Source organism: Eulemur rufifrons, chromosome 20 (genome assembly GCF_041146395.1).
Source record: "Eulemur rufifrons isolate Redbay chromosome 20, OSU_ERuf_1, whole genome shotgun sequence".
Classification (NCBI taxonomy): Eukaryota; Metazoa; Chordata; class Mammalia; order Primates; family Lemuridae; genus Eulemur; species Eulemur rufifrons.
Window position 1 is genome coordinate 28,185,321 of NC_091002.1, and position 20,019 is coordinate 28,205,339.

At 43.1% G+C, this 20,019-nt stretch overlaps 1 protein-coding gene across 1 annotated transcript in view; it reads right to left on the minus strand.

The window, feature by feature from the left end:
* The window catches only part of DNAAF9 (dynein axonemal assembly factor 9), a 119,088-nt gene that overhangs the window by 58,606 nt on the left and 40,463 nt on the right, over window positions 1-20,019 (minus strand). Inside the window, exons 9-17 of the mRNA XM_069496607.1 lie at window positions 19,707-19,762; window positions 17,262-17,397; window positions 12,505-12,586; window positions 11,484-11,520; window positions 7,776-7,863; window positions 6,476-6,552; window positions 4,481-4,525; window positions 4,035-4,080; window positions 201-312 (exon numbers count right to left, since the gene is read on the minus strand). Coding sequence (XP_069352708.1) covers window positions 201-312; window positions 4,035-4,080; window positions 4,481-4,525; window positions 6,476-6,552; window positions 7,776-7,863; window positions 11,484-11,520; window positions 12,505-12,586; window positions 17,262-17,397; window positions 19,707-19,762 — 679 coding nt within the window. The remainder of the gene's footprint in view (window positions 1-200; window positions 313-4,034; window positions 4,081-4,480; window positions 4,526-6,475; window positions 6,553-7,775; window positions 7,864-11,483; window positions 11,521-12,504; window positions 12,587-17,261; window positions 17,398-19,706; window positions 19,763-20,019) is intronic.

The following is a 20,019-nucleotide window of genomic DNA, read 5'->3' on the forward strand; positions in this document are numbered from 1 at the left end:
CATTTTATCATAGGGCAGCTTATATTTTTCTCATTAATTTGTAAGAGCTCTTCATAAATCAGGATATATAGCCTTTGTTTATCATAAGTGTTCTAATATTTTCACCAGTTTATTGATGGTCTTTTACCTTAGTTTATGGTTTATTTTGCCAAAAAAGAAAAAGGTTCAAGGTTTTCCTTCCAAAGATCACATTCACTTACCCTTTTCTTTAACTAAGATCTGAGATGTCAGAAATGATTCTGAGAAGACCACAGATCCTAAGCACCCCTTTCCTCCCAGCAAGTCAGGAATGTCATAGATGGTCATACAAGCCTATATCAAATGAGAAACCAGAGTTAGACCAGTTGCCAGCCCAAAGCCTCCAGGGAGAGATCCATAAGAAAGAGACCACAAAATACTGCTTTAAGGCACAAGCCAAGAGTACTAGGGAATTTCTAAGGAAAATTGGAGTTAACCTAAATACATCTCTGAACTGGGAGATGACTTTACGATCACCCAGGCTTCCTTGCAATTGCTCTTTGGTCAGAGACACATTTGGGCTACAAGGAGAGTATCTTTATGTTTCTACAAATTCCCTCAAATTGCTCACCCTTTTTAAGAGGCAACACAATAGCTCTCATTTTTATTTTTTAAATTCCTGAACAAACAGCTCAGACTGTAATCAGCCTTCACTTTTAACTGTGACTGGTCCCCAGCTTACGAGAGTTGGAGGTACATCCTCCAGGCTCCTGTACACTTGCATACTCTTCATAGCCCCACCTTGCCACACTCGCACCAACTCCTTCTGTGGTTTGGGCCCGAGTTCTTTTTTTTTTTTTTTTTTGAGACAGAGTCTCACTCTGTTGCCCAGGCTAGAGTGAGTGCCGTGGCATCAGCCTAGCTCACAGCAACCTCAAACTCCTGAGCTCGAGCGATCCTCCTGTCTCAGCCTCCCGAGTAGCTGGGACTACAGGCATACACCACCATGCCCGGCTAATTTTTTCTATATATATTTTTAGCTGTCCATATAATTTCTTTCTATTTTTAGTAGAGATGGGGTCTCGCTCTTGCTCAGGCTGGTCTCGAACTCCTGAGCTCAAACGATCCGCCCACCTCGGCCTCCCAGAGTGCTAGGATTACAGGCGTGAGCCACCGCGCCCGGCCTGGGCCCGAGTTCTGAATGAACCTGAAAAGGTGGTCATTCACTCTTCATATATGTCTTCATGGATATTTTGGGGTACATGTCAATACCTGCAAGTGTTCCTTTAAAGTATCAAGAACATTAAAAGAAAGCTATTCAAGCGTTTATGGCCAAGACAAATAAAAATAGAGGCTTTAGTATCGTGGAAACAAAATTAGAGCAACTCAGAGAAAGCTCCTGAATGGCTTGTAAGAAAGCCCTCATTTATCAGTTAAAAATCAGTAAAAATGGAACAATTCTGAAGAGAATCCAGAAGAAAAAACACAGAAAATGGTATGAGCCAGGCCAGATGCAGTGGCTCACGCATGTAATTCCAGCACTTTGGAAGGCCTGGGCAAAAGGACTGCTTGAGGCCAGGAGTTTGAGACCAGCCCAGGCAACATGTGAGACCCCATCTCTACAAAAAAATTTTTAAAAAATTAGTTGGGTGTGGTGGTGCATGCCTGCAGTTCCAGCTACTTGGGAGGCTGAGCCAGGAGGATTGCTTAAGCCTGGAAGATGGAGATTGCAGTGAGCTGTGATTACTGCCTGGGCAACAGAGCGAGATCTTGTCTATCTCTCTCCCATTCTCTCTTTCATGCACTCTTTCACACACACACACACACACACACACACAGAAAAGAAAATGGTATGCGCCAGAGCCAGAGTCTGGACAGCCAGGAAGATATGACGAGGGACATGGGACAAGTAGCACGAGGAGCTCTCTCAGGTCCGTGCCCTCCTGGCCTGAGTACCACTGAGTGGTGGGGTGCAGAACTCCTTGTTGTCCTAGTCTGGGACTACTGTCCCACTACACAAGACAAAGACAAAAGACCTGAGGCTCTTGAAAGAGTTTCTGGATTCTCAAATAAAAAAATAAAGAGGGCAGGGCAGAAGGGTTGAAAAGAAAAAAAAAAAAAACACAGTTAAAGCTAAAGTCTTTGATTTTCCATGTTGTTATGATAATAGGATACACAAAAGTGACAAGTAGGCTTTTATATTTCAGTTAATTTTCCAATTAGATTTGACGACTGGAAGATTTATCTAAATTTGTCCCAAAGGATTTCAAGCATCTGAAGACAAAGAACCCTCCTGGGTGGGCTACAGGGTCCCTGTGAAGTGACAATGAGAATCCAACTTCTTTGGTTCCCAGATCAATCAAGTAGACAAATCCTGTGGGTTCCTGATCCTTCACTTTTATATTTGGCCTCTGGTATTGAGGAAGGGGAGAAAAGACATTGAAAACAATATATATAGCATTTGTTGGACACTTGCTACGTACTTGCCACCATATGGCACAGGGAGAGAAAAAAATATAACATGGCGACTGTGTTCATATGTAGCTGCAGAGACGAGAGCATTCTCACACAGAAGTCGTCGTATGACACATTAGTATAGAATTACTCCCTAATCTGTGTAGCACATAAATGCAAGTACAAACTGCAAGTAATATAGGAATATAGTACTTGTAGGGAGAAATCAATAGGGAAGGAGGAAGAGGCAGAACTGGATGGGAGGACAGGATTTAGACAGAAAGTATCGACTTCCTGCCTCTTATTTCCTATTTTCATCAGCTATGCATACTTAATAAAAGAGTATGACTCTACTGGACTCCTATTCACCTATTATGATGCAAAGCATCTTCCATAGCACTGCACAAGAGTCCAAGGAGAGAAGTCAGCGATTTCAAGTCTAGTAAGAAGATAAAGTATTGCCTAAATATCATAAGTCATTTCCCAATGTCTTAAGCTCACTGGAATTAAAATTAGACAGTGGGAACGGAACAGACTCAAGGGGTAACTTATGCCCACACACTATAGCCAGAATCTTGGCTGGATACCCAGGATCCTCTCATACACCCTTTGCCAACCTTCTTTACATCAGAATGTGCTGAGGTAAATGGAGGACTTGGCTTATGGCTGAGAGCAACTGGCCTTGAAATTCTGGTTCCCCCAGATGCCTGACCCCAGGGACCAATATCTCAGTGCATCTTCAAACCATTCCCCTGGCCCATCAATGTGGCCCCAGCACATAGACTGGAAAGTTCTACTCTGACTGTACTTCACAGGAGACCCAGATCCCTTTTGATTGTTGTTTAACTAATTACAGTCATGCATTGTTTTAACAATGGGGATACGTTCTAAGAAAGACATCCTTAGGCGATTTCGCAGCTGTGCAAACATCAGAGTGTACTTACACAAACCTAGACGGTAATCCTACTATACACCTAGGCTATATAGTATGGCCTATTGCTCCTAGACTACAAACCTGTACAGCATGTTACTGTACTGAATACTGCAGGCAACCATAACACAACAGTAAGTATTTAAAGTGTCCAAACATATCTAAACATAGAAAAGGTACAGTAAAAACACGGTATTATAACCTTATGGGACCATCGTATATGCAGTCCACCATTGACCGAAGTGTCGTTACGCAGCATATGGCTGTAATTAATTTTCCCAGGTCCCCATTAAGGCCATGAACACAGGCCTTGGAACACAAGGGAGCTACTGAAAACTTGGTATATTGTTCAAGGCAGGCTTGCCCTCAGCTCACATTTCCACATGAGGTCAGAGCAATCTCAGCTACCTGCAGGAAGGTTTCACAACCTCAGAAAGAGGTGCCTCCAGCCCCTCAGTTAACTTTGGACCCTGGGGAAGCCTGGGCATGGGAGTGTGGGCGCATAGCTGCCTGGGCACCCTCAGAAAGCACAGGATCACCACCACTGCAGCTAGGACAGTCCTGAGAACAGATCAGTTTCTTCAGGTAAGGGGTGGGCTGCCCAAGACCCCTACCCACTCCCACCTCACCCCTTATACGTGTCCCTCTAAAGGCCATTTCCAGCCAGCTGACCTCTAACAGCTCTGCTTACCGTCTTCACAAAGGATAAGCTATCTTCACTGTCCAGAGGCACAATTCTAGAAGAGCAAAGAGATGAGACAGACATACGTCAAAGAGTTTTTAAATGTACTGAAATTTACAACGTTCTCATTTTTCAACTTGGCAACAACTCACAGATTCAGATTTCTCTCAGAGATTTTCAAAACACTGGGCCGCATGTATGTAGAATTAGTATGTGGGCCACTAAAGTGAATTATGTTCTCCCCCGACCCCTGCCCCCCTCAGCCTTTCAGCGGGAGACACTCAGGGTACAGGGCTCAGCTGAGCATAGCCAGCCCGAGCCCAACTCTGGAGCAAGGGCACTGGCAGGTGTGGAACTGTGAGACCTTCCATGTCAGCAGCTACAAGGTAGCCTCTCCTCTCTTTGTGTTCCTAAAACTTGCCCCATATGAGGATGCACCACAATCATGTACTTACCTTCCCTGATTATTCACAGCGTGTATATGAAAAGCCATCTTGGAGCTGTGGACCAAAAACAAAACAAAATAAAACAAAACTCAGTCTGCTCTTGCTGACTACTAGGTTGGTAACCTCCCTAGACACTTGCTTCTAGAGTATGCCTGCTAGGGACACTCAAGGCCACCCAACGAGGTGTGTGTCATCTTTGCTTTATGCAGATTTACCTTAGAAATTTTAGATACCCTTCCCAGGTCCCATGCTACCAGCAGGCATGGGGCCAGCGTCTGGCTCCAGTCATGGTCCTGCCTCTGTGCCAGTCCTAAGGGCTATCTTGACTCTTGGAGAACAGGAGAGAACAACATGACAGGACCGCCACCCACTGCAGTCTGGGAGTAGACCCTTCATCCCTGCTCTGAGCCCACGCAGAGGCCATGTCTCTGCTCTTCACAATGAAATGCGGTGGAGCCACGGGCAGGGTCAGGCCTTCTGAGCCAGAAATAACCAGAAAATCCTTTTGGCTTACTCTCAATTGTGTAACTTTAATTTCCTGCCTTAACAAGTACTAGTCACACACTAACTTCCTACCTGATTCATGGCTCCCCCTTCCTTCCCCACTTGGGAGAAGGAAATCTGCTAATTTGATGCAGTTCAAGGGTCCTCAGTGAAGTGACCTTTGTGGAGGGAAAGGGGTGGGACTCTGGGTGGAGGACTGGCCCTGTGAGACTGTCCTCCCATTGCCTAATGTCTTCTCCTTGTGCCTTCCTCCAGGGAGGGGGGACACCCAGGCCTAGGAGGCCCAGGGACTGAGAGAGGGCCTGCCCTGGGGAGGCTGAGTGGCCTAGGCAAAGGCCTGAGGAAGGGAGGAATGGAATGACTATGTCAGCCCTGTTGATGACAACAGAGAAGAACCCACTGTGACAGCAGCTACCATTTCTATGTCCAATCACTGTATAAGGTGGGTAGTTAAGGAAACAGATGCAGAGAGTTTCCTATCTTGCCCAAGGTCACACAGCTGCCAAGTGAAGGAACTTTCTCAAACTCGTCTACCAGAAACAGACAGTGCACAGCAGCACAAGGCCTTAAGGGAACAAGCTTCCTCCATCCCTCCTCTTTCACAGCCAGAGCAACAAGATCCAGAAGACTCAGGGGGACAGAGGGCTGAAGCAATTCTAAAGCCTTTCACCACACAGTTCTGGCTCTTTCTTCCACTCCTGGAGCCACACCAGTAGAATTCTTCTTGTCAGATCAATTGACTAACCTACCTTTCAAATGTTCCTTCATACTACCCAGGGCTATAAGATGTGGAGCAGAGGTACCACAGGACCTACCCCAGAAGTATTCTTAAATAAATTCCCCAGTATTGGTGTTTTTTGTATCCTTTGCATAAAAGTGCACAAAATGGTTCTCGTGTGGGACAGTGGGTTAAGTGGACTGGGTTCATGACGATTTGGCTATCTAAACCTTTTAAAAGTCATGTGTCTGGTTTGATTTAGCGAAGACCACACAGAGATCCCCTGTGACATACTGGGAGATGTGATGGGAAGACTGCCAGGAACCCAGAGTCCCAGCCCACCTAGACCCGGACACATGGCCAGGCCCAGGGTTTCCGCCATCTGGGAGACAGATGAGACCCACAGCAAGTCTCTTCTAAGCAGTGAGTATCTTCCTGTGCCCGGGGCTCCTGTCCATAGCAAACCTCACCATTCAGGTCCCCAGATTCACTGTTTTAACCTTGGAACCCAGGCCTGTCAGGTCTCCTGTGGCTCTGGTGTAAATCTGCCTCACATTCTGGCCTCAGAACACGCATGTGACTCTTCCTCATACAGTTCCTCCATCTTTGGCTCCTTGGCTTCTCAAATAAAGGCTGGACCATGAATGACTCTCCTTCATACATCCCATTATTTTACTGAAATATTTCTCAAAGGGGAGATGAGATGTCAATTACAGGGACAAAAGAGTCTTTTAAGAAACAAACAAAAAATTTTCTTATAAAAAATATCAGCCATTGCTTACCGCAGGGCTACCTTAAACTGAATCAACTCAAAGGAATCTAACCCAGATCCCAGGGTCTGCTCTGCTACCTCCTTGGCCTGTAAAATCAATAACAAGACAGAGACAATTAGCACTCACAGCAAGAAAAAGTACACACATCACTGATAGGAAGGGTCTTCCTAACATTTGGCCAGGAACACATCATGCCCTTCCCCTCTGTGTGACACTTTGTAGACATGAACAGATTAAAATGAAAGCATCGTGTTAAGGAAAACAGGTGTGTGCTTTCTTCAGGCTGGGTTCACAGGACAAAACTGCATTCAGGCAGGTGGTACTGGAACCAGATCTGCCAGAGAGGTATGACCAGCTGGGATAACAGCAGTGGAATGTGAGGTCTAGAAAAGTGCTTTCTCCTCCCCTCTTCCCTGGCTCTGGGGGAGGGACCACTGCCCTTAGAGTTTCAGCCGGATGCTAAGAATATCTAAATAGCTAGAGTTACAAAAGATCAGTTTAAAAACAAAGGTGTGAGAAACAATATTGAAGAACATCCCCACTGCTATGCACAAGCCTTCTGCCATGTAGCAGCTAAAGGGCTGAGAAACCCCACATCAGTACCAGGGATACGAGTGCAGTAAGTAGGGGAGATGGCTAGGAGCTGGTACTACAGCTACAGTCTCTCTGAGATCTACATTATACACAACCTTTCCAATGTCAAATGGCTTCCTTCAGGAAAGGTCCTATTGGCATTGGGAGGCATCAAGCCGACTCTTCTCATCTCCTTACTGGGTCAGATATAGGAATCCAACTCAGCAGGGCAGGTTAACCGCAAAACAGCAAGGAAGATAATGGTCAGAGAACGAGAACACATGTGCTTGTCTAGGAAAGGCAAGTCAGATTTTCTAGTCTTTAGCTGTTTTTTTAAATATTGAATTATAGGAAATCAAACTATACAGCTCAAAACAAACTTACCTAACTTTATTAAAATTCACAGTAGAATAATCTATATTTTTCTTTATTTTTTAGCTTTTAAAAGTCTTTTGTTTATTAAGCCATTAAACAACACGCTACGGAATGATTTTCTTTAACACAACCAGACATCTACAAAGAAGCGCCGATTAGTTGTCATTCATAAGACAACAGCAGCATGGTGTCACAGGCGGCAGAAGCTCAGTGCTCTAAGGGCATCTTTTTGCCTGGTGCCAAAGAGGCACAAGCTCACACAAAAGTAAGTACTACAAGGTGTCCAAAGAATAAACAGATGGATAGAATGTTTTACATTAAAATAATGACTACAGAAAGAGAAACATGGTATTTAAATTACCTTTGTTAGACTGGAAGTTTTAGCATAACATGCAATGGCAGCCAAAACAGCCTCAACAACAGCAGCATATACCTGGGACAAGAGCCTACTTTAAAAACAGAAAATAATGGTTAACACTACAGCATCATGAGGTTTTGTCAAAAGCTGCATGCACATAAGTGACAGGCCCTAAGAAACTGATTTTTAAACAGAATGAGAAAAGTGCAAAAATGGAACTCATTTAAACCTTTTAAAAGTCTTATGTCTGGTTTGATTTATACTTTGCTCTTGTTAAATCATCTTAAGAAAAGTCAGCTCCTCTGAACTCTACCCAAAAGACCACCCCTCCCAGTTTGTGACCAAACAGAATAAAACTGTGTAGGCTCCTTGACCCCCTTCTACATGCAGGAGCAGCTACCCACAGACCAGGAATCCCTTCAGTGTTATGATGACAAGACTTGCTGCTTTTCCAGGGACCAACCACACTATACCTGCATGTCGTCTCCTCACTAGACCCTGCTGAAGGTTGGCCGTTACAGGAACCTCAGGGCGGAAAACCTCAGGGGCAAGAGAGATTCCCCGACTGAGCAGGGGCTGGGTTCCACTTAAATTCAAACTAAACAGCTGCACACCACTTTCTGAGCAGCTTGCCTGATCTACAGAACAGAGAATGCTCCTAGGGAGATCTCTCATCTTCCTCCAAATCTCACTCTTTCTCTATGACTTTACTTCCCAAAATCATTATAAGAAGGTTTTTTTCTTTGCCAGACTGGGAGTGCCATGAAGGTCCCCCAAAAATCCAAGTCTGGTTCCCTTTAGGGAAGAAGGGTTTCTCAACCATGGCATTTTCAGCTGATTAATTTTGCTATGGGGTTTGTCGGGTGCATTGTAGGATGTTTAAGGGCATCTCTGGCCTCCACCCACTAGATGCTGGCAGCATCCCCAAATTGTGACAAAAATGTCTCCAGACCTTGCCAAATGTGCCTGAGAGTGGGGAAAGGTAGAGGTGGTGCAGCAGAATTGCCCTTGGTTGAGAATCACTGCTTTAGGGGAAGGAGGCCCAGGCTCTCCTTAGTTAGGACACTTAACAGAGAGAAGCAGCTTATCCATGAGGCCCTGAAAGGCCAGGGGAGGTGCCTGGCAAGGAACTGACAAGGCCTCACTCAAGAATATGCCTACTTTTAAGCCTGTGAGACTCTAGAACAGGTAAAAGAAGGCAATAGGAGTTTGAAAGAAGGAAGAAACACAGAAATGGTCTCATTTAATCTTCTCATCTATAGAAGAAGAAAGTAGGGCCTCTGGAAGTAGAATAAGTTGTCTAAAGGCTAACATAGAAAATTCACGGCAGACCTGAACTCAAACCTGCTCTCAGCCTGGTGCTTTTCCACTGTGCCACATTACATTGCTACCTCTTCAGTTTCCTCCTTGGCTCCTGCACGACACCTCCACGTTGTACGTAAGAGGTTTGAGTTGGGTTGGAGGAGAAAAAGGGACAGAGAGTTCATATAACAAAATGACAGCTCTAAGGAGCAACATATCCTGAAGACTGCTGGCCAGGCCAGGGCAGAGGGTACACCCTGGTAGGAAAGGGACACTGTCAATGAGCTTGATCACTTCCAGGTCAGACCAGAATCCTCTATACCTTGACACTAAGGGTGAAGTTTGATAGAGGCCAACCCCAAAAATGTAAAGATATTCCTCTCCTGGCTGGGCATAGTGGCTCACACCTGTAATCCTAGCACTCTGGGAGGCTGAGGTGAGAGGACTGCTCGAGATCAGGAGTTCGAGACCAGCCTGAGCAAGAGCGAGACCCCATCTCTACTAAAAATAGAAAGAAATGATCTGGACAACTAAAAATATATATATAGAAAAAAATTAGCCGGTCATGGTGGCGCATGCCTGTAGTCCCAGGTACTCGGGAGGCTGAGGCAGGATTGCTTAAGCCCAGGAGTTTGAGGTTGCTGTGAGCCAGGCTGATGCCACGGCACTGTAGCCCGGGCAACAGAGCAACATTCTGTCTCAAAAAAAAAAAAAAAGATATTCCCCTCCTGAACTTGAATCAAACATCACTCAGTACCAACACTGGTCAGGCACCCCCCTTGCTTGGCCTTCTCCTATGCAGATCCTCAGACAAGAGCTCAACACACAAGCCACCTGGCTACCAACCCATAAAATGACCTGGATAGCACCGCTGCTACTTTCATTAGGACTACACAAGGACCAAGTTCCACTGGATTTGTGATTTGGCAAATCTCTCAATGTGGGCCCAGGGACCCCTCAATAACAGTCCCTGATGCAGGGCACCAATGGGGTTGGTGGAGGCAAAATGTCTAAGAGTTCACGATGAGGATCCAAGGCAGTGGCTAAGCACTGCTGGCCTGGAAGCACAGCAGGCACGAGGCAAGACCACACCCACCAATACATGAGAAAATGGTTGACTTGTTGCGAAAGTGAAGGAAACCGCAAAAAAAAACTATATACACATTATTACAGCTACATAAAACCTAAATGAACTGGGTGTGGTGGCTCACGCCCGTAATCCCAGCTCTTTGGAAGGCCAAGTCAGGAGGATCACTTGAGACCAGGAGTTTAAGACCAGCCTGGGTAACATAGTGAGACCCTGTCTCTACAAAGAATAGGAAAAATTAGCTGGGTGTGGTGGCATGCACCTGTAGTCCCAGCTACTCAGGAGGCGGAGGCAGGATGATTGCTTGAGCCCAGGAGTTTGAGGCTACAGTAAGCTATGATCATGTCACTGTACTCCAGCCTGGTTGACAGAGTGAGACTCTGTCTCTAAAAAAAAAAAAAAAAAAAAAACCTAAATGAATAATTTTTAAAAGCCCAAAAAGATATACATTAAGACACTAATTGGTAGTGCACAATAGGGAATTAAGGGCTGATCTTATTTTCTTTTCTCAATTTCCATACTTACTGTAGTGTGATTCTATTACTCATATTATATTTGTATATATATTTTTCTCAATACAGCTTTGTGGGCCCTAGAAATTCTGATTCAGTAGTTATGGGATTGGGCCTGGGAAACCTATATTCTGATGAGATACTTAGATATCCCAGGCCTTAGGAAGCACTGGTCTAGACCCTACTAGTTTATGCTGTGGTATTTACTTAGGTAATAATAGAACTCTATTATGTCCATATTTCTGAAGGGGGATGCTTTTTGGAATTCAACAGATTCAGCACTAATGAGTTTATTTCCTATCTTTGCTTTCCTGTTGTACATGAAGGGAGAGAAGTCAACACTAGGTAGAACCTTTCTAAGCCGCACAGCCAGGGTTCAGACCCTAGTTCTGTTCCATAGGCCTGAGTGTTAAATTCAGAGAAAACACTCCTCAGACCGGATGGGGTTTCACACAGATTCTTCCAGGGGATTTCAGGAAATTTTCTTCTTAGAAAACCCCTCAATAAAAAATGAGTTACTTGTAGAAAACACATTAAGGAGAGTTACGTCACGTAAATGCATGGGTGTGCGGGCAGGAAGTCTCTGAGTGCTGGAGAAAGGAGCAGATGGCAAAGCTGGCAGGGTCCTCTGGCCTGAATTCCAAGCTGAGAGACAGGGGATGGGGACCTCCTGGGAAGCTACACAGCAATGTTCATGCCATAAACAAGATGTCTTAATCACTGCTGATCTCAGAAAGGAGTAGACAGGAGAGCCACAACTGAGTAATTAAACTTTGAGAAAGAAAAAATAAAATAAATATGAAGACTTACATTTGTTCGGTTTTCTTGGGCAGCTTGTTGTCACCACCTATGAAAGAATACCATGTACTAAGACTGTGACAGGAGCATAGGCTGTGCAAACACTTCACAAGGAAGCTAGAAATGTTTCATTTACTTCAAAGGTGCGGTCAAGAACTATATATTTTTTTCTTTTAAGTTAAATACAGTACAGGCTCCAACAATGGTGGAACTTGGCTTCTCCCAATATCCCCCTGGACCTTCACTGCCGGTATTTCCCACGTTTACAACCACTCAGCACCACCACTAAACAGAAGAGAAGATATGCAGAATCTCAGGCTCTGGAATGTTTTCGCTTTTATTTTTAACTTTTTAAACTTTGAGGTATCAGTAAACAGGCTCAGTTCCATCTCTTTATCTCCTTAATTATCTGACCCAAGTCGTGGTTCTTTCTGGTGTTTCCCAGCTTATTTAACAACACCCAGGAGAAAACCTGGCTTTTGATGTACTCTCCTCTGTGTAGCAGTGCTTAGACCCTCATTCATTCTATAGGTTCTTCTCCATGTATCTCTGGATGCCTGCAGCTTCTGGTTACCCCAGTAAGCCGGCAAACCCTTGCCAGCCCAGCCTTTCTAGAAGGCCGTGCAGCATGTTTCCAGCATGTTTCTATCGTGGCCCTTTCTCACTTTCTTCACAAGAACAGTTGGTGGACACCTGGCCATGTCATGCAAACTCCCACTACAGCCCATACCTCCTGCTTTCTCAAAGTAGGTCTCATTCATTTTTGCCTCCCCTCTGACACTGAGCACAGGGTCTTACACATGGTTAGACTTAATATAGGCTGAACCAATAGTTTTTCTCTGGAAATACATTCTGTGAAAAATGTGTTAGACACATCAACTCTCCCGCAGTAATTAGAAAGAGAGAGATGAAAGCCCACAAATTGGGTATCATAGCTTATGAGCAAAAGTAGTCAGTCATGTATCAACTTCTACTTCATGGGAGAAACCATTCATTAGGTAAGTTGGTAAGACGATGACCTGCAGAGACTTACCCAGGTAAGGAACATGAGTAGCTCCAAAAAAGTATGTTCTTGAACAAGCAAGAGGTCCCTTTGGTGAGACGCACTGTGCTACCTGGATGTCAGAAAAAAACAAAAATAAAGGAGTAGGGACTTAGGCATGTGCTACCAAAACAAAAAGCATATAGTTAATGGAAATAAATTTTCTTTTACCAAACTGATTATTTCTTAAAGACACAAAGGAAAAGATCACCTTTAATTTTTTCCAAAGGTATTTTCTGTGTATGTGTGTGGGGGGTGTTTTAAACCTAGGCTATATTGCAAAGTTACTGTTAGATACTCAGTCAGCCCAGGATGCTAATGAATTCACAAGGAAAAAAGAGGAAATGTGTGTGAGTTTTGATTGCCATTAATATTCAGTCTAGAGCTTTCACAGTGAGGACCCTGGCTGACAGGACAGGCAGAGAGGTGTGGGGCAACTACAAATTCAGGAGAGGAGGGTGCTACCCAGGTCCCCTCTTCATCTGTATTTCACTTCTGTACATAGCCCTTGCCGAAGAGAACATAAGTTCCTTTAGGTTTTCAAAATTTTATTCTTATTCCTTGCCAAGTTGTTCATTCATACAGAGATACAATGGATGTTCTTTATTCTTTTGAAAATCCATCACTCATGAGGACTTTTAGGACAGCAGGTACAAAATGCAAAAATACTACCACAAGAAAGAAGAAACAGGAAATTAATACGATATAGAAAAAATAGCTAAATATGACACATATAAATATTCCTTCTATTTTACTCCATCGTTTAAGGAAGCCACACTAGAATACATGGCATTTTTCTATAATATTGTAAATCCAAATTATAGATTTGAAATGAGAACTTTTTCCAACTAACCCATAATTCACTGTGGTGACCATGATCAATATTGTCATGACACTAAATAAAAATTCATGAAGGTATTCCTAACTCTTGGTTAATATGTGTATTCCTCAATTAAAATATGTTCTTTGGATTTCCAAATTTTCCCTTACTAAAGGTTTTTTTAAAGGTGCCAAGTGTTTCAAACCTGCTTCCTTGGGTTCATGCCATAAATGTGGGTACACGTATTAACATCAAATTTTACTGACATTTGCTTAAAAAAAACATGAGTACAATAGAATTTGCATATATAACGTAAAACTGCTCAAATTATCTGGGTTTGCATGTTTTACATGATACTTATTAATTTGCAAGTAGCACAGAAATGGAAAGGGTGAAGATGTTACTTCAGAATAGAGCTGGCCGGGCGCGGTGGCTCACGCCTGTAATCCTAGCACTCTGGGAGGCCGAGGTGGGCGGATCGTTTGAGCTCAGGAGTTCGAGACCAGCCTGAGCAAGAGTGAGACCCCATCTCTACTAAAAATAGAAAGAAATTATATGGACAGCTAAAAATATATATAGAAAAAATTAGCCGGGCATGGTGGCGCATGCCTGTAGTCCCAGCTACTCGGGAGGCTGAGACAGGAGGATCGCTTGAGCTCCGGAGTTTGAGGTTGCTGTGAGCTAGGCTGACGCCACGGCACTCACTCTAGCCTGGGCAACAGAGTGAGACTCTATCTCAAAAAAAAAAAAAAAAAAAAAAACAGAATAGAGCTGAAGAGGAAAGGCCACAATCTGGGGCCCCCCAGCCTCAGGACTGGATCTCAGGGAAGTGCCTTGTCTTCGCTGGGTTTCCATGTTTGTGAAGGAAAGATCAACAACACTCTCCAGCCAGTTATTACAGAAGTTGTGTAAATAACCTGGCTAATTTTTTTTTTATTAACAGGCTTTATTTTTTTTAGAGCAGTTTTGGGTTTAGCTTTAGGTTTACAGAAAATTGATCTGAAAGTACAGAGTTCCCACATACTTCTTTCTCCCTCCCCCATTTGTCTATCGGACAAATGCACAAATGCGTAAGGACATGTGTCCACCACGACTGAACCATACAGAATAGTTTCACTGCCCTAAAAATCTTCTGTGCTCTTTCTACTCTCCTTTCCTCCCTCTCTCCAAACCCCTGGCAACCACTAGTCTTTTAACCAGCGCCAGTGTTTGGCCTTTCCCAGAATGTCACACAATCGGAATCACACAGTATGCCAGCGTGCAGCCTTTTCAGATTGGCTTCTTTCACTTAGCAACACATCTAAGTTTACTCCACATCTTTTTCTTCTTTTTTGTAGAAATTTCTACTTTAATACCTTAACCTTCAAAGATACAAGGAAATGAACTCCAGTTAGGGCAATATGGCAGAGTAAAATTACACAAAAACCTTCAATAACAAACTTTTCTCACTGATTACAGTGGTCCCCCTTATCTACAGCTTTGTTTTCCAGGGTTTCAGCTGCCCATAGTTAACTGTGGTCCAAAAGTATTAAACGGAAAATTCCAGAAATGAACAATTCATAAGTTTGAAATTGCACACCATTCTGACTAGCATGATGAAATTTCTCACAATTCTGTTCCACCCCACCCAAGATATAAATCATCCCTTTGTTTAGAATGTCCATACTGTATATGTTACTCACCCTATACAATGTGACTATAGGAAAAAAAACGTATATATATAGGGTTCCATACTATCTGCAGTTTCAGGCATCCACTGGGGGTTCTGGAACATATCCCCCTTGAGACTACTATATTTAACTTAATAGATGGCTATATCTTGCTTTTTTCCTCCCCCACAAATACTCATCTCGGGCCAAAATGAATTTCTTTCATCATGATTGGATTAGCTGTATTATAGCTATTTTGTATTATGAATTGAATGAGAGCCATATGGTTTAAACCCCAGATTTGCAGGGACAAAGTTCTCTTTCAATTGTGTACACCTAAGTACATGAATCTGAAGTGTATCTCAGGCAAAAGGTCAACACATCAGCACAGGTGTTGGCCAATATGGTGGTATCTACACATACAGACATTTTTCTCAGAAAAGAAGTTTGGGTTTTCTTAAGCAGTTACAATTCGTAATTGGTTAAGAGTTTAAACCATGCTACATAGCATGACTCTTAAAAACATTTTAACATTCTCACTGCTTCATGTGACCAGCTTTTAAAAACAAAAAAAAAAATAAAAAACAACATTTTAAGTCAGGCTGAACCACTTGCGAGCTTTGATGGAAGACTATAAAAAACCAGGAAGAACTACAAGACAGCTTCATGGGTATCTGACCTAAAAATACATACCCAGACAATCTTATCGACAGCTTTGGTTTTAATTACCCCCTTTATATCAAGGGAACTCTCAAATGTTTACTTCCAGCCAAGATCAATCCTCTAAACCCTAGACTTATATATCTAACAACTGACTCCCCAGCTCTACTTGAGTCTCATAGTCATTTCAAACTCAATGTCCAAAGTGGAATTCGTACACATTCAACCTGACTCTCCTCAGTGTTCCTTCTCTGAATGAATGGTTTTTGTTGTTGCTGGCTGGTTGTTTTTGAGACAGGGTCCTGCTCTGTTGCCCAGGCTGGAATACAGTGGTGTAATCACAGCACACTGCAACCTTAAATTCCTGGGCTCAAGCAATCCTCGTGTCTCAGCCTCCTGAGTAGCTGGAACTACAGGTGTGTCTCACCATGCCTGGCTGATTTTTTCATCTTTTTGTAGAGACAGGTGGAGATGCAGTTTTTCTGTGGTTTTTGTTGGAGTAGAACAGTTGTTGTCTAAAAGTTTTGTCTTGCTAGGCTGTGCCTTTCCTGGTCCTTTGGCTAGAGAGAGCAGGCTTTTGTTGGGACTTTTTTTGTCTATGACTGTTGACATTTCCAGGTAACCAGCTTCTCCACTGTGCAGTCTGGGATATATAGGCAAAAACAAAGCCCAAGGAACTCACCACTATCTTATTCCTTTGGTCCTGGGGTCCTTAACCAGGCTGCCTCTTTCTCTCTACCTTTCAGAGTCTTCTAATGTTTGTTTTATATGTAATGTCCAGAGTTTTTAGTTGTACTTAGCGGGAGGAGTAGGGAAAAGTATGCCTACTCCATCTTTTCAGAAGCAGATTATCTGTTCTAGTTTCTTCTTTCCAGAAGTCAGATTGTCTCTTCCAGTTTTGATCCATATGTGTAGTCCACAAGTTTACACAGAAAGGCGTATGCCATCTGGCATTTTCTATGTATTCCGAGAGTGTTCTTAAGGGTTAAAACAGGGCCTGAGCCATCGCTTTACAGGGCAGCAAGATCCTGACAGCACACCCATTGTGGAAGTCCTATACCCTGGGCTGGCCTGGAGACAGATCTGGGGTCTTAGGCCAGAGAGACTACATCCTCCTGGGATGTTGTCCAAATCCAAATTAAAAAATAATAGTAAATACCACCCCAGCTCTTCTGATTTTCAGAGACATTTTAAAAATACTTAAAATTCCATTAAGATAGTACAGACTTTTACAATCATTAGAGTCCTTTATTCAGATCTGATGTTTACTTTAAAAGAATATAACAGGTAACAGACCATCAAGTACAAAAATATTCCCCCTGGCATTCTCAATAAACAATAATCATCTAGGTTTATGTCCTTAAATGTAACAGTCAAGACATACAAACTTAGGCTTGGAATGACTGTCTGTTTTCAAAATAATTTGTACTTATGTTTTACTTATATATACTTATATATAAAAAAATTCATATAGTCAGTTTCCAATCACTTTCACTCCACAACAACTTCAAGTTCAGGGTTAAATCAACAACACACTAACTGGAAACAGTTCCTTTTGTCTAGCTCCCCTCCCCTGATTTGATAAAACTAATCAAGCACTAGGCAGTCCAGCCACTTACCATGTGCTTGGCAAAGCTCCCACCAGGACCAGTGCTGCGTACCAGGTGTCCTTCAGAAGGGAAGTTAAAGTTGCCAGCGTTCAGGTTTTCTCGTGTAGAGTGATTACCAAAGAGAACAAATGGCTGCCTATTAGGGCTAGAGAGGCAAGTCAAAAACATGTGATTTAGAAAAGAGATTCCTGGCCAAGGCAACTTCCCATAACCCTCGTGAGTCCTCAGGCTTTTCTGAGCAGCGTCCTGCAGTCTGAGCAAAGTGGTCAGTACAGTCTACCTAATGTTCCTGGCTGGTTGGGAAGGGATGCCAGATGTCTGTGACTCTTCCTACTGACCCACAGGGATCAGTCATTTAGGTACATACCTAAACCCAAACTAGGCTCATACATTCAGCTTGTTCCATTTTTTGAGAAATAAGTTCCATAAGCTCACTGTCCATGATGCAGTGATGGAACAAATCTCCAGTTTTATAAAATAGCATTTTAATAGAAATACAAGTTTTAAAGAACGACAGTAGTTTTGATAATCAGACTAGACAGACAATATGGCAGTCACCAATTCCCGAGTAACTTTCAGGAGGGAAGGAGAGGAGGGCTATAAATTTTCTCACTCCCACACCTACTTGCCCCTGTACCTGTCCACTTCTTCCCTCCTCTCTTGGAGGGACTTCCCCCAACCTGCACCCCACTTTCTGCTCACTCCTCAGCCCACTGTTATTAACCCTCTCAGTCATTTCACTAAGAGAGATCTTGCCAAAGTCAACAAATGACTTTCGTGTAGCAGACAACAAATCCAATAGACAGTCTTCAGCTCTTCTTTCCTTGGTCTCTCAGAAGCACTTGACACCCTCCACTGCAAGAGTGTTGTCTCTCAGTCTCCCCAGTCTCTTTTACCTGGCTTCTGAATAGTCCTAGGGTTTTACCTTCTGCTCTCAGCTCTCTGCTTTCTGCTCTCCTCTGATGGTCTACCCTGAAGCCTATTCCCTCTCCAGTTCTTGCAGTAAATAAATGGCATCCAGCGACCATGCCAGATCTGAGAGGCCTCCTTGACTTCTGCTTCCTCGCCCTCTAAATCCAATTTCCCCAACATCATTCCTATTTAGCCATTTCCTTCCATCCATATGGCCACAACCCTAGTCCATGCTGCCATCATTCCTTCCCTGGAGAACTGCAACTCTTCCTCACTGTTTCCCTGCTTCCACTCTTGAGCTCCCGTAATCTATTCTCCACAATGCAGTAATGATAATCTTAATTTAAACATGCAAAGCACTTGTTGTCTTCATGAAATTTTCAGAAGGGCCAAAATCTTGTACATGGCAGATAAGGACACGTATGATCTGGTCAACTTCTTCAGCTCCATGTAGGGCCACTCTCCCCAATGCCCACACTCTAGCCAAGCGCATCTTCTTTCATGGCCCTTGTGTCCTTGTCTCAGGGTCTCTGTTCTTCCTCCACCTTCTATTTATCTCTGCTCATCATTCAGCTCTCCCCAGAGGAGGCCAGTCTCTCTAGTGATGGGCTTCACAGTACCATGTTCTTTTCCCCTTCATGAAACCAGTCAGAGCTGGTAATGATAAACTTCTGTATGAGGTTGTTCAATTAATGTCTTATTTCTCCAACACACTATAAAATTCCTAAGGACAGAGACCATATTTGCTTTATTTTTTTAACCATGTTTCTCTCTGGCTTGGTATATCGTATGTTCTCAGTAAATATGTGATGACAGTATCCCCTGTCTTTTCCCTAAATTGCCCTTAGTGTGTGTCATGTGAAAAATTCTTCACATTTCTTTTCATCACTCTTAAAAATACTACCTTAACCTTCATACAAACAGGGATTCTTAAAAGTAAACAAGACTGATTTTTCTTCTGAAGCTAAGTGGCACTCTAGGCAGAAAAAGATGACTCTTGAGTTTCAGCCAGGGAAATCTGTCTCACTACTAGATTGAACTGGAATTGGGGGAAGAAAAAAGAGAAAATATCTACTCTTTTCTATCTATCAGAGGAAGTATCTCCTGCTGATCATGACAAGAGTGATATGGACGGAAACACTTCAGAACCCTCACTGCTCTCATCTTCATGGGGCTGGACCTTTACGCCTGATCTCTTTTACTCCCTGCGAGCCACAGTGGCTCCCCTGCCCAGCACTTGGACACTCTGCTTCCTCTTATTTTCCTGAGTTAGGAATGAAATAAAAAATTATTTTCTTTAGATTTTAGCAGGCTACAATGTTTTATAAAGCAGTTCACTATAAAATTTTACATATATATAAATTCATCTGTTTCACTGATGAATTTATGAAGTATGAATTTTTTGCCCTGTGATGACTAAAGTCAATCCGTATTTTCCTGATTCTAGCTTCTGGACTTGGATGCTCTTCCATATCCACCCCCCCGAGTCAACTCCGTTTTCTCTATCACCATTCACCCTTCTTCCCTGAGAAAGAAACTCACCTGTTTTCAGTTATATGGCTGGAGATCATTCCATGACTGAAGTAACTTCTGAATGGCTAAAAAAAAGCCAACGTTGTATATGTTAAGACCACAATTTTGTGAAACAATCACAAAACCCCTCATCTTTGTATGTACATACACACTTCAGGAAAGTGCACAGTGTATGTGTACTGAGCGGGGAAGAGAGATATGTATGTTTGTAGATTATTATAAGAACATGGAAAGATATGTGTGGTTGATAGCAACATGAATTTTGGGAACAAGTGGCAAACAAAAAAAGCAAAGAAAACAGATAAAAGGCTCCAAAAGAAAA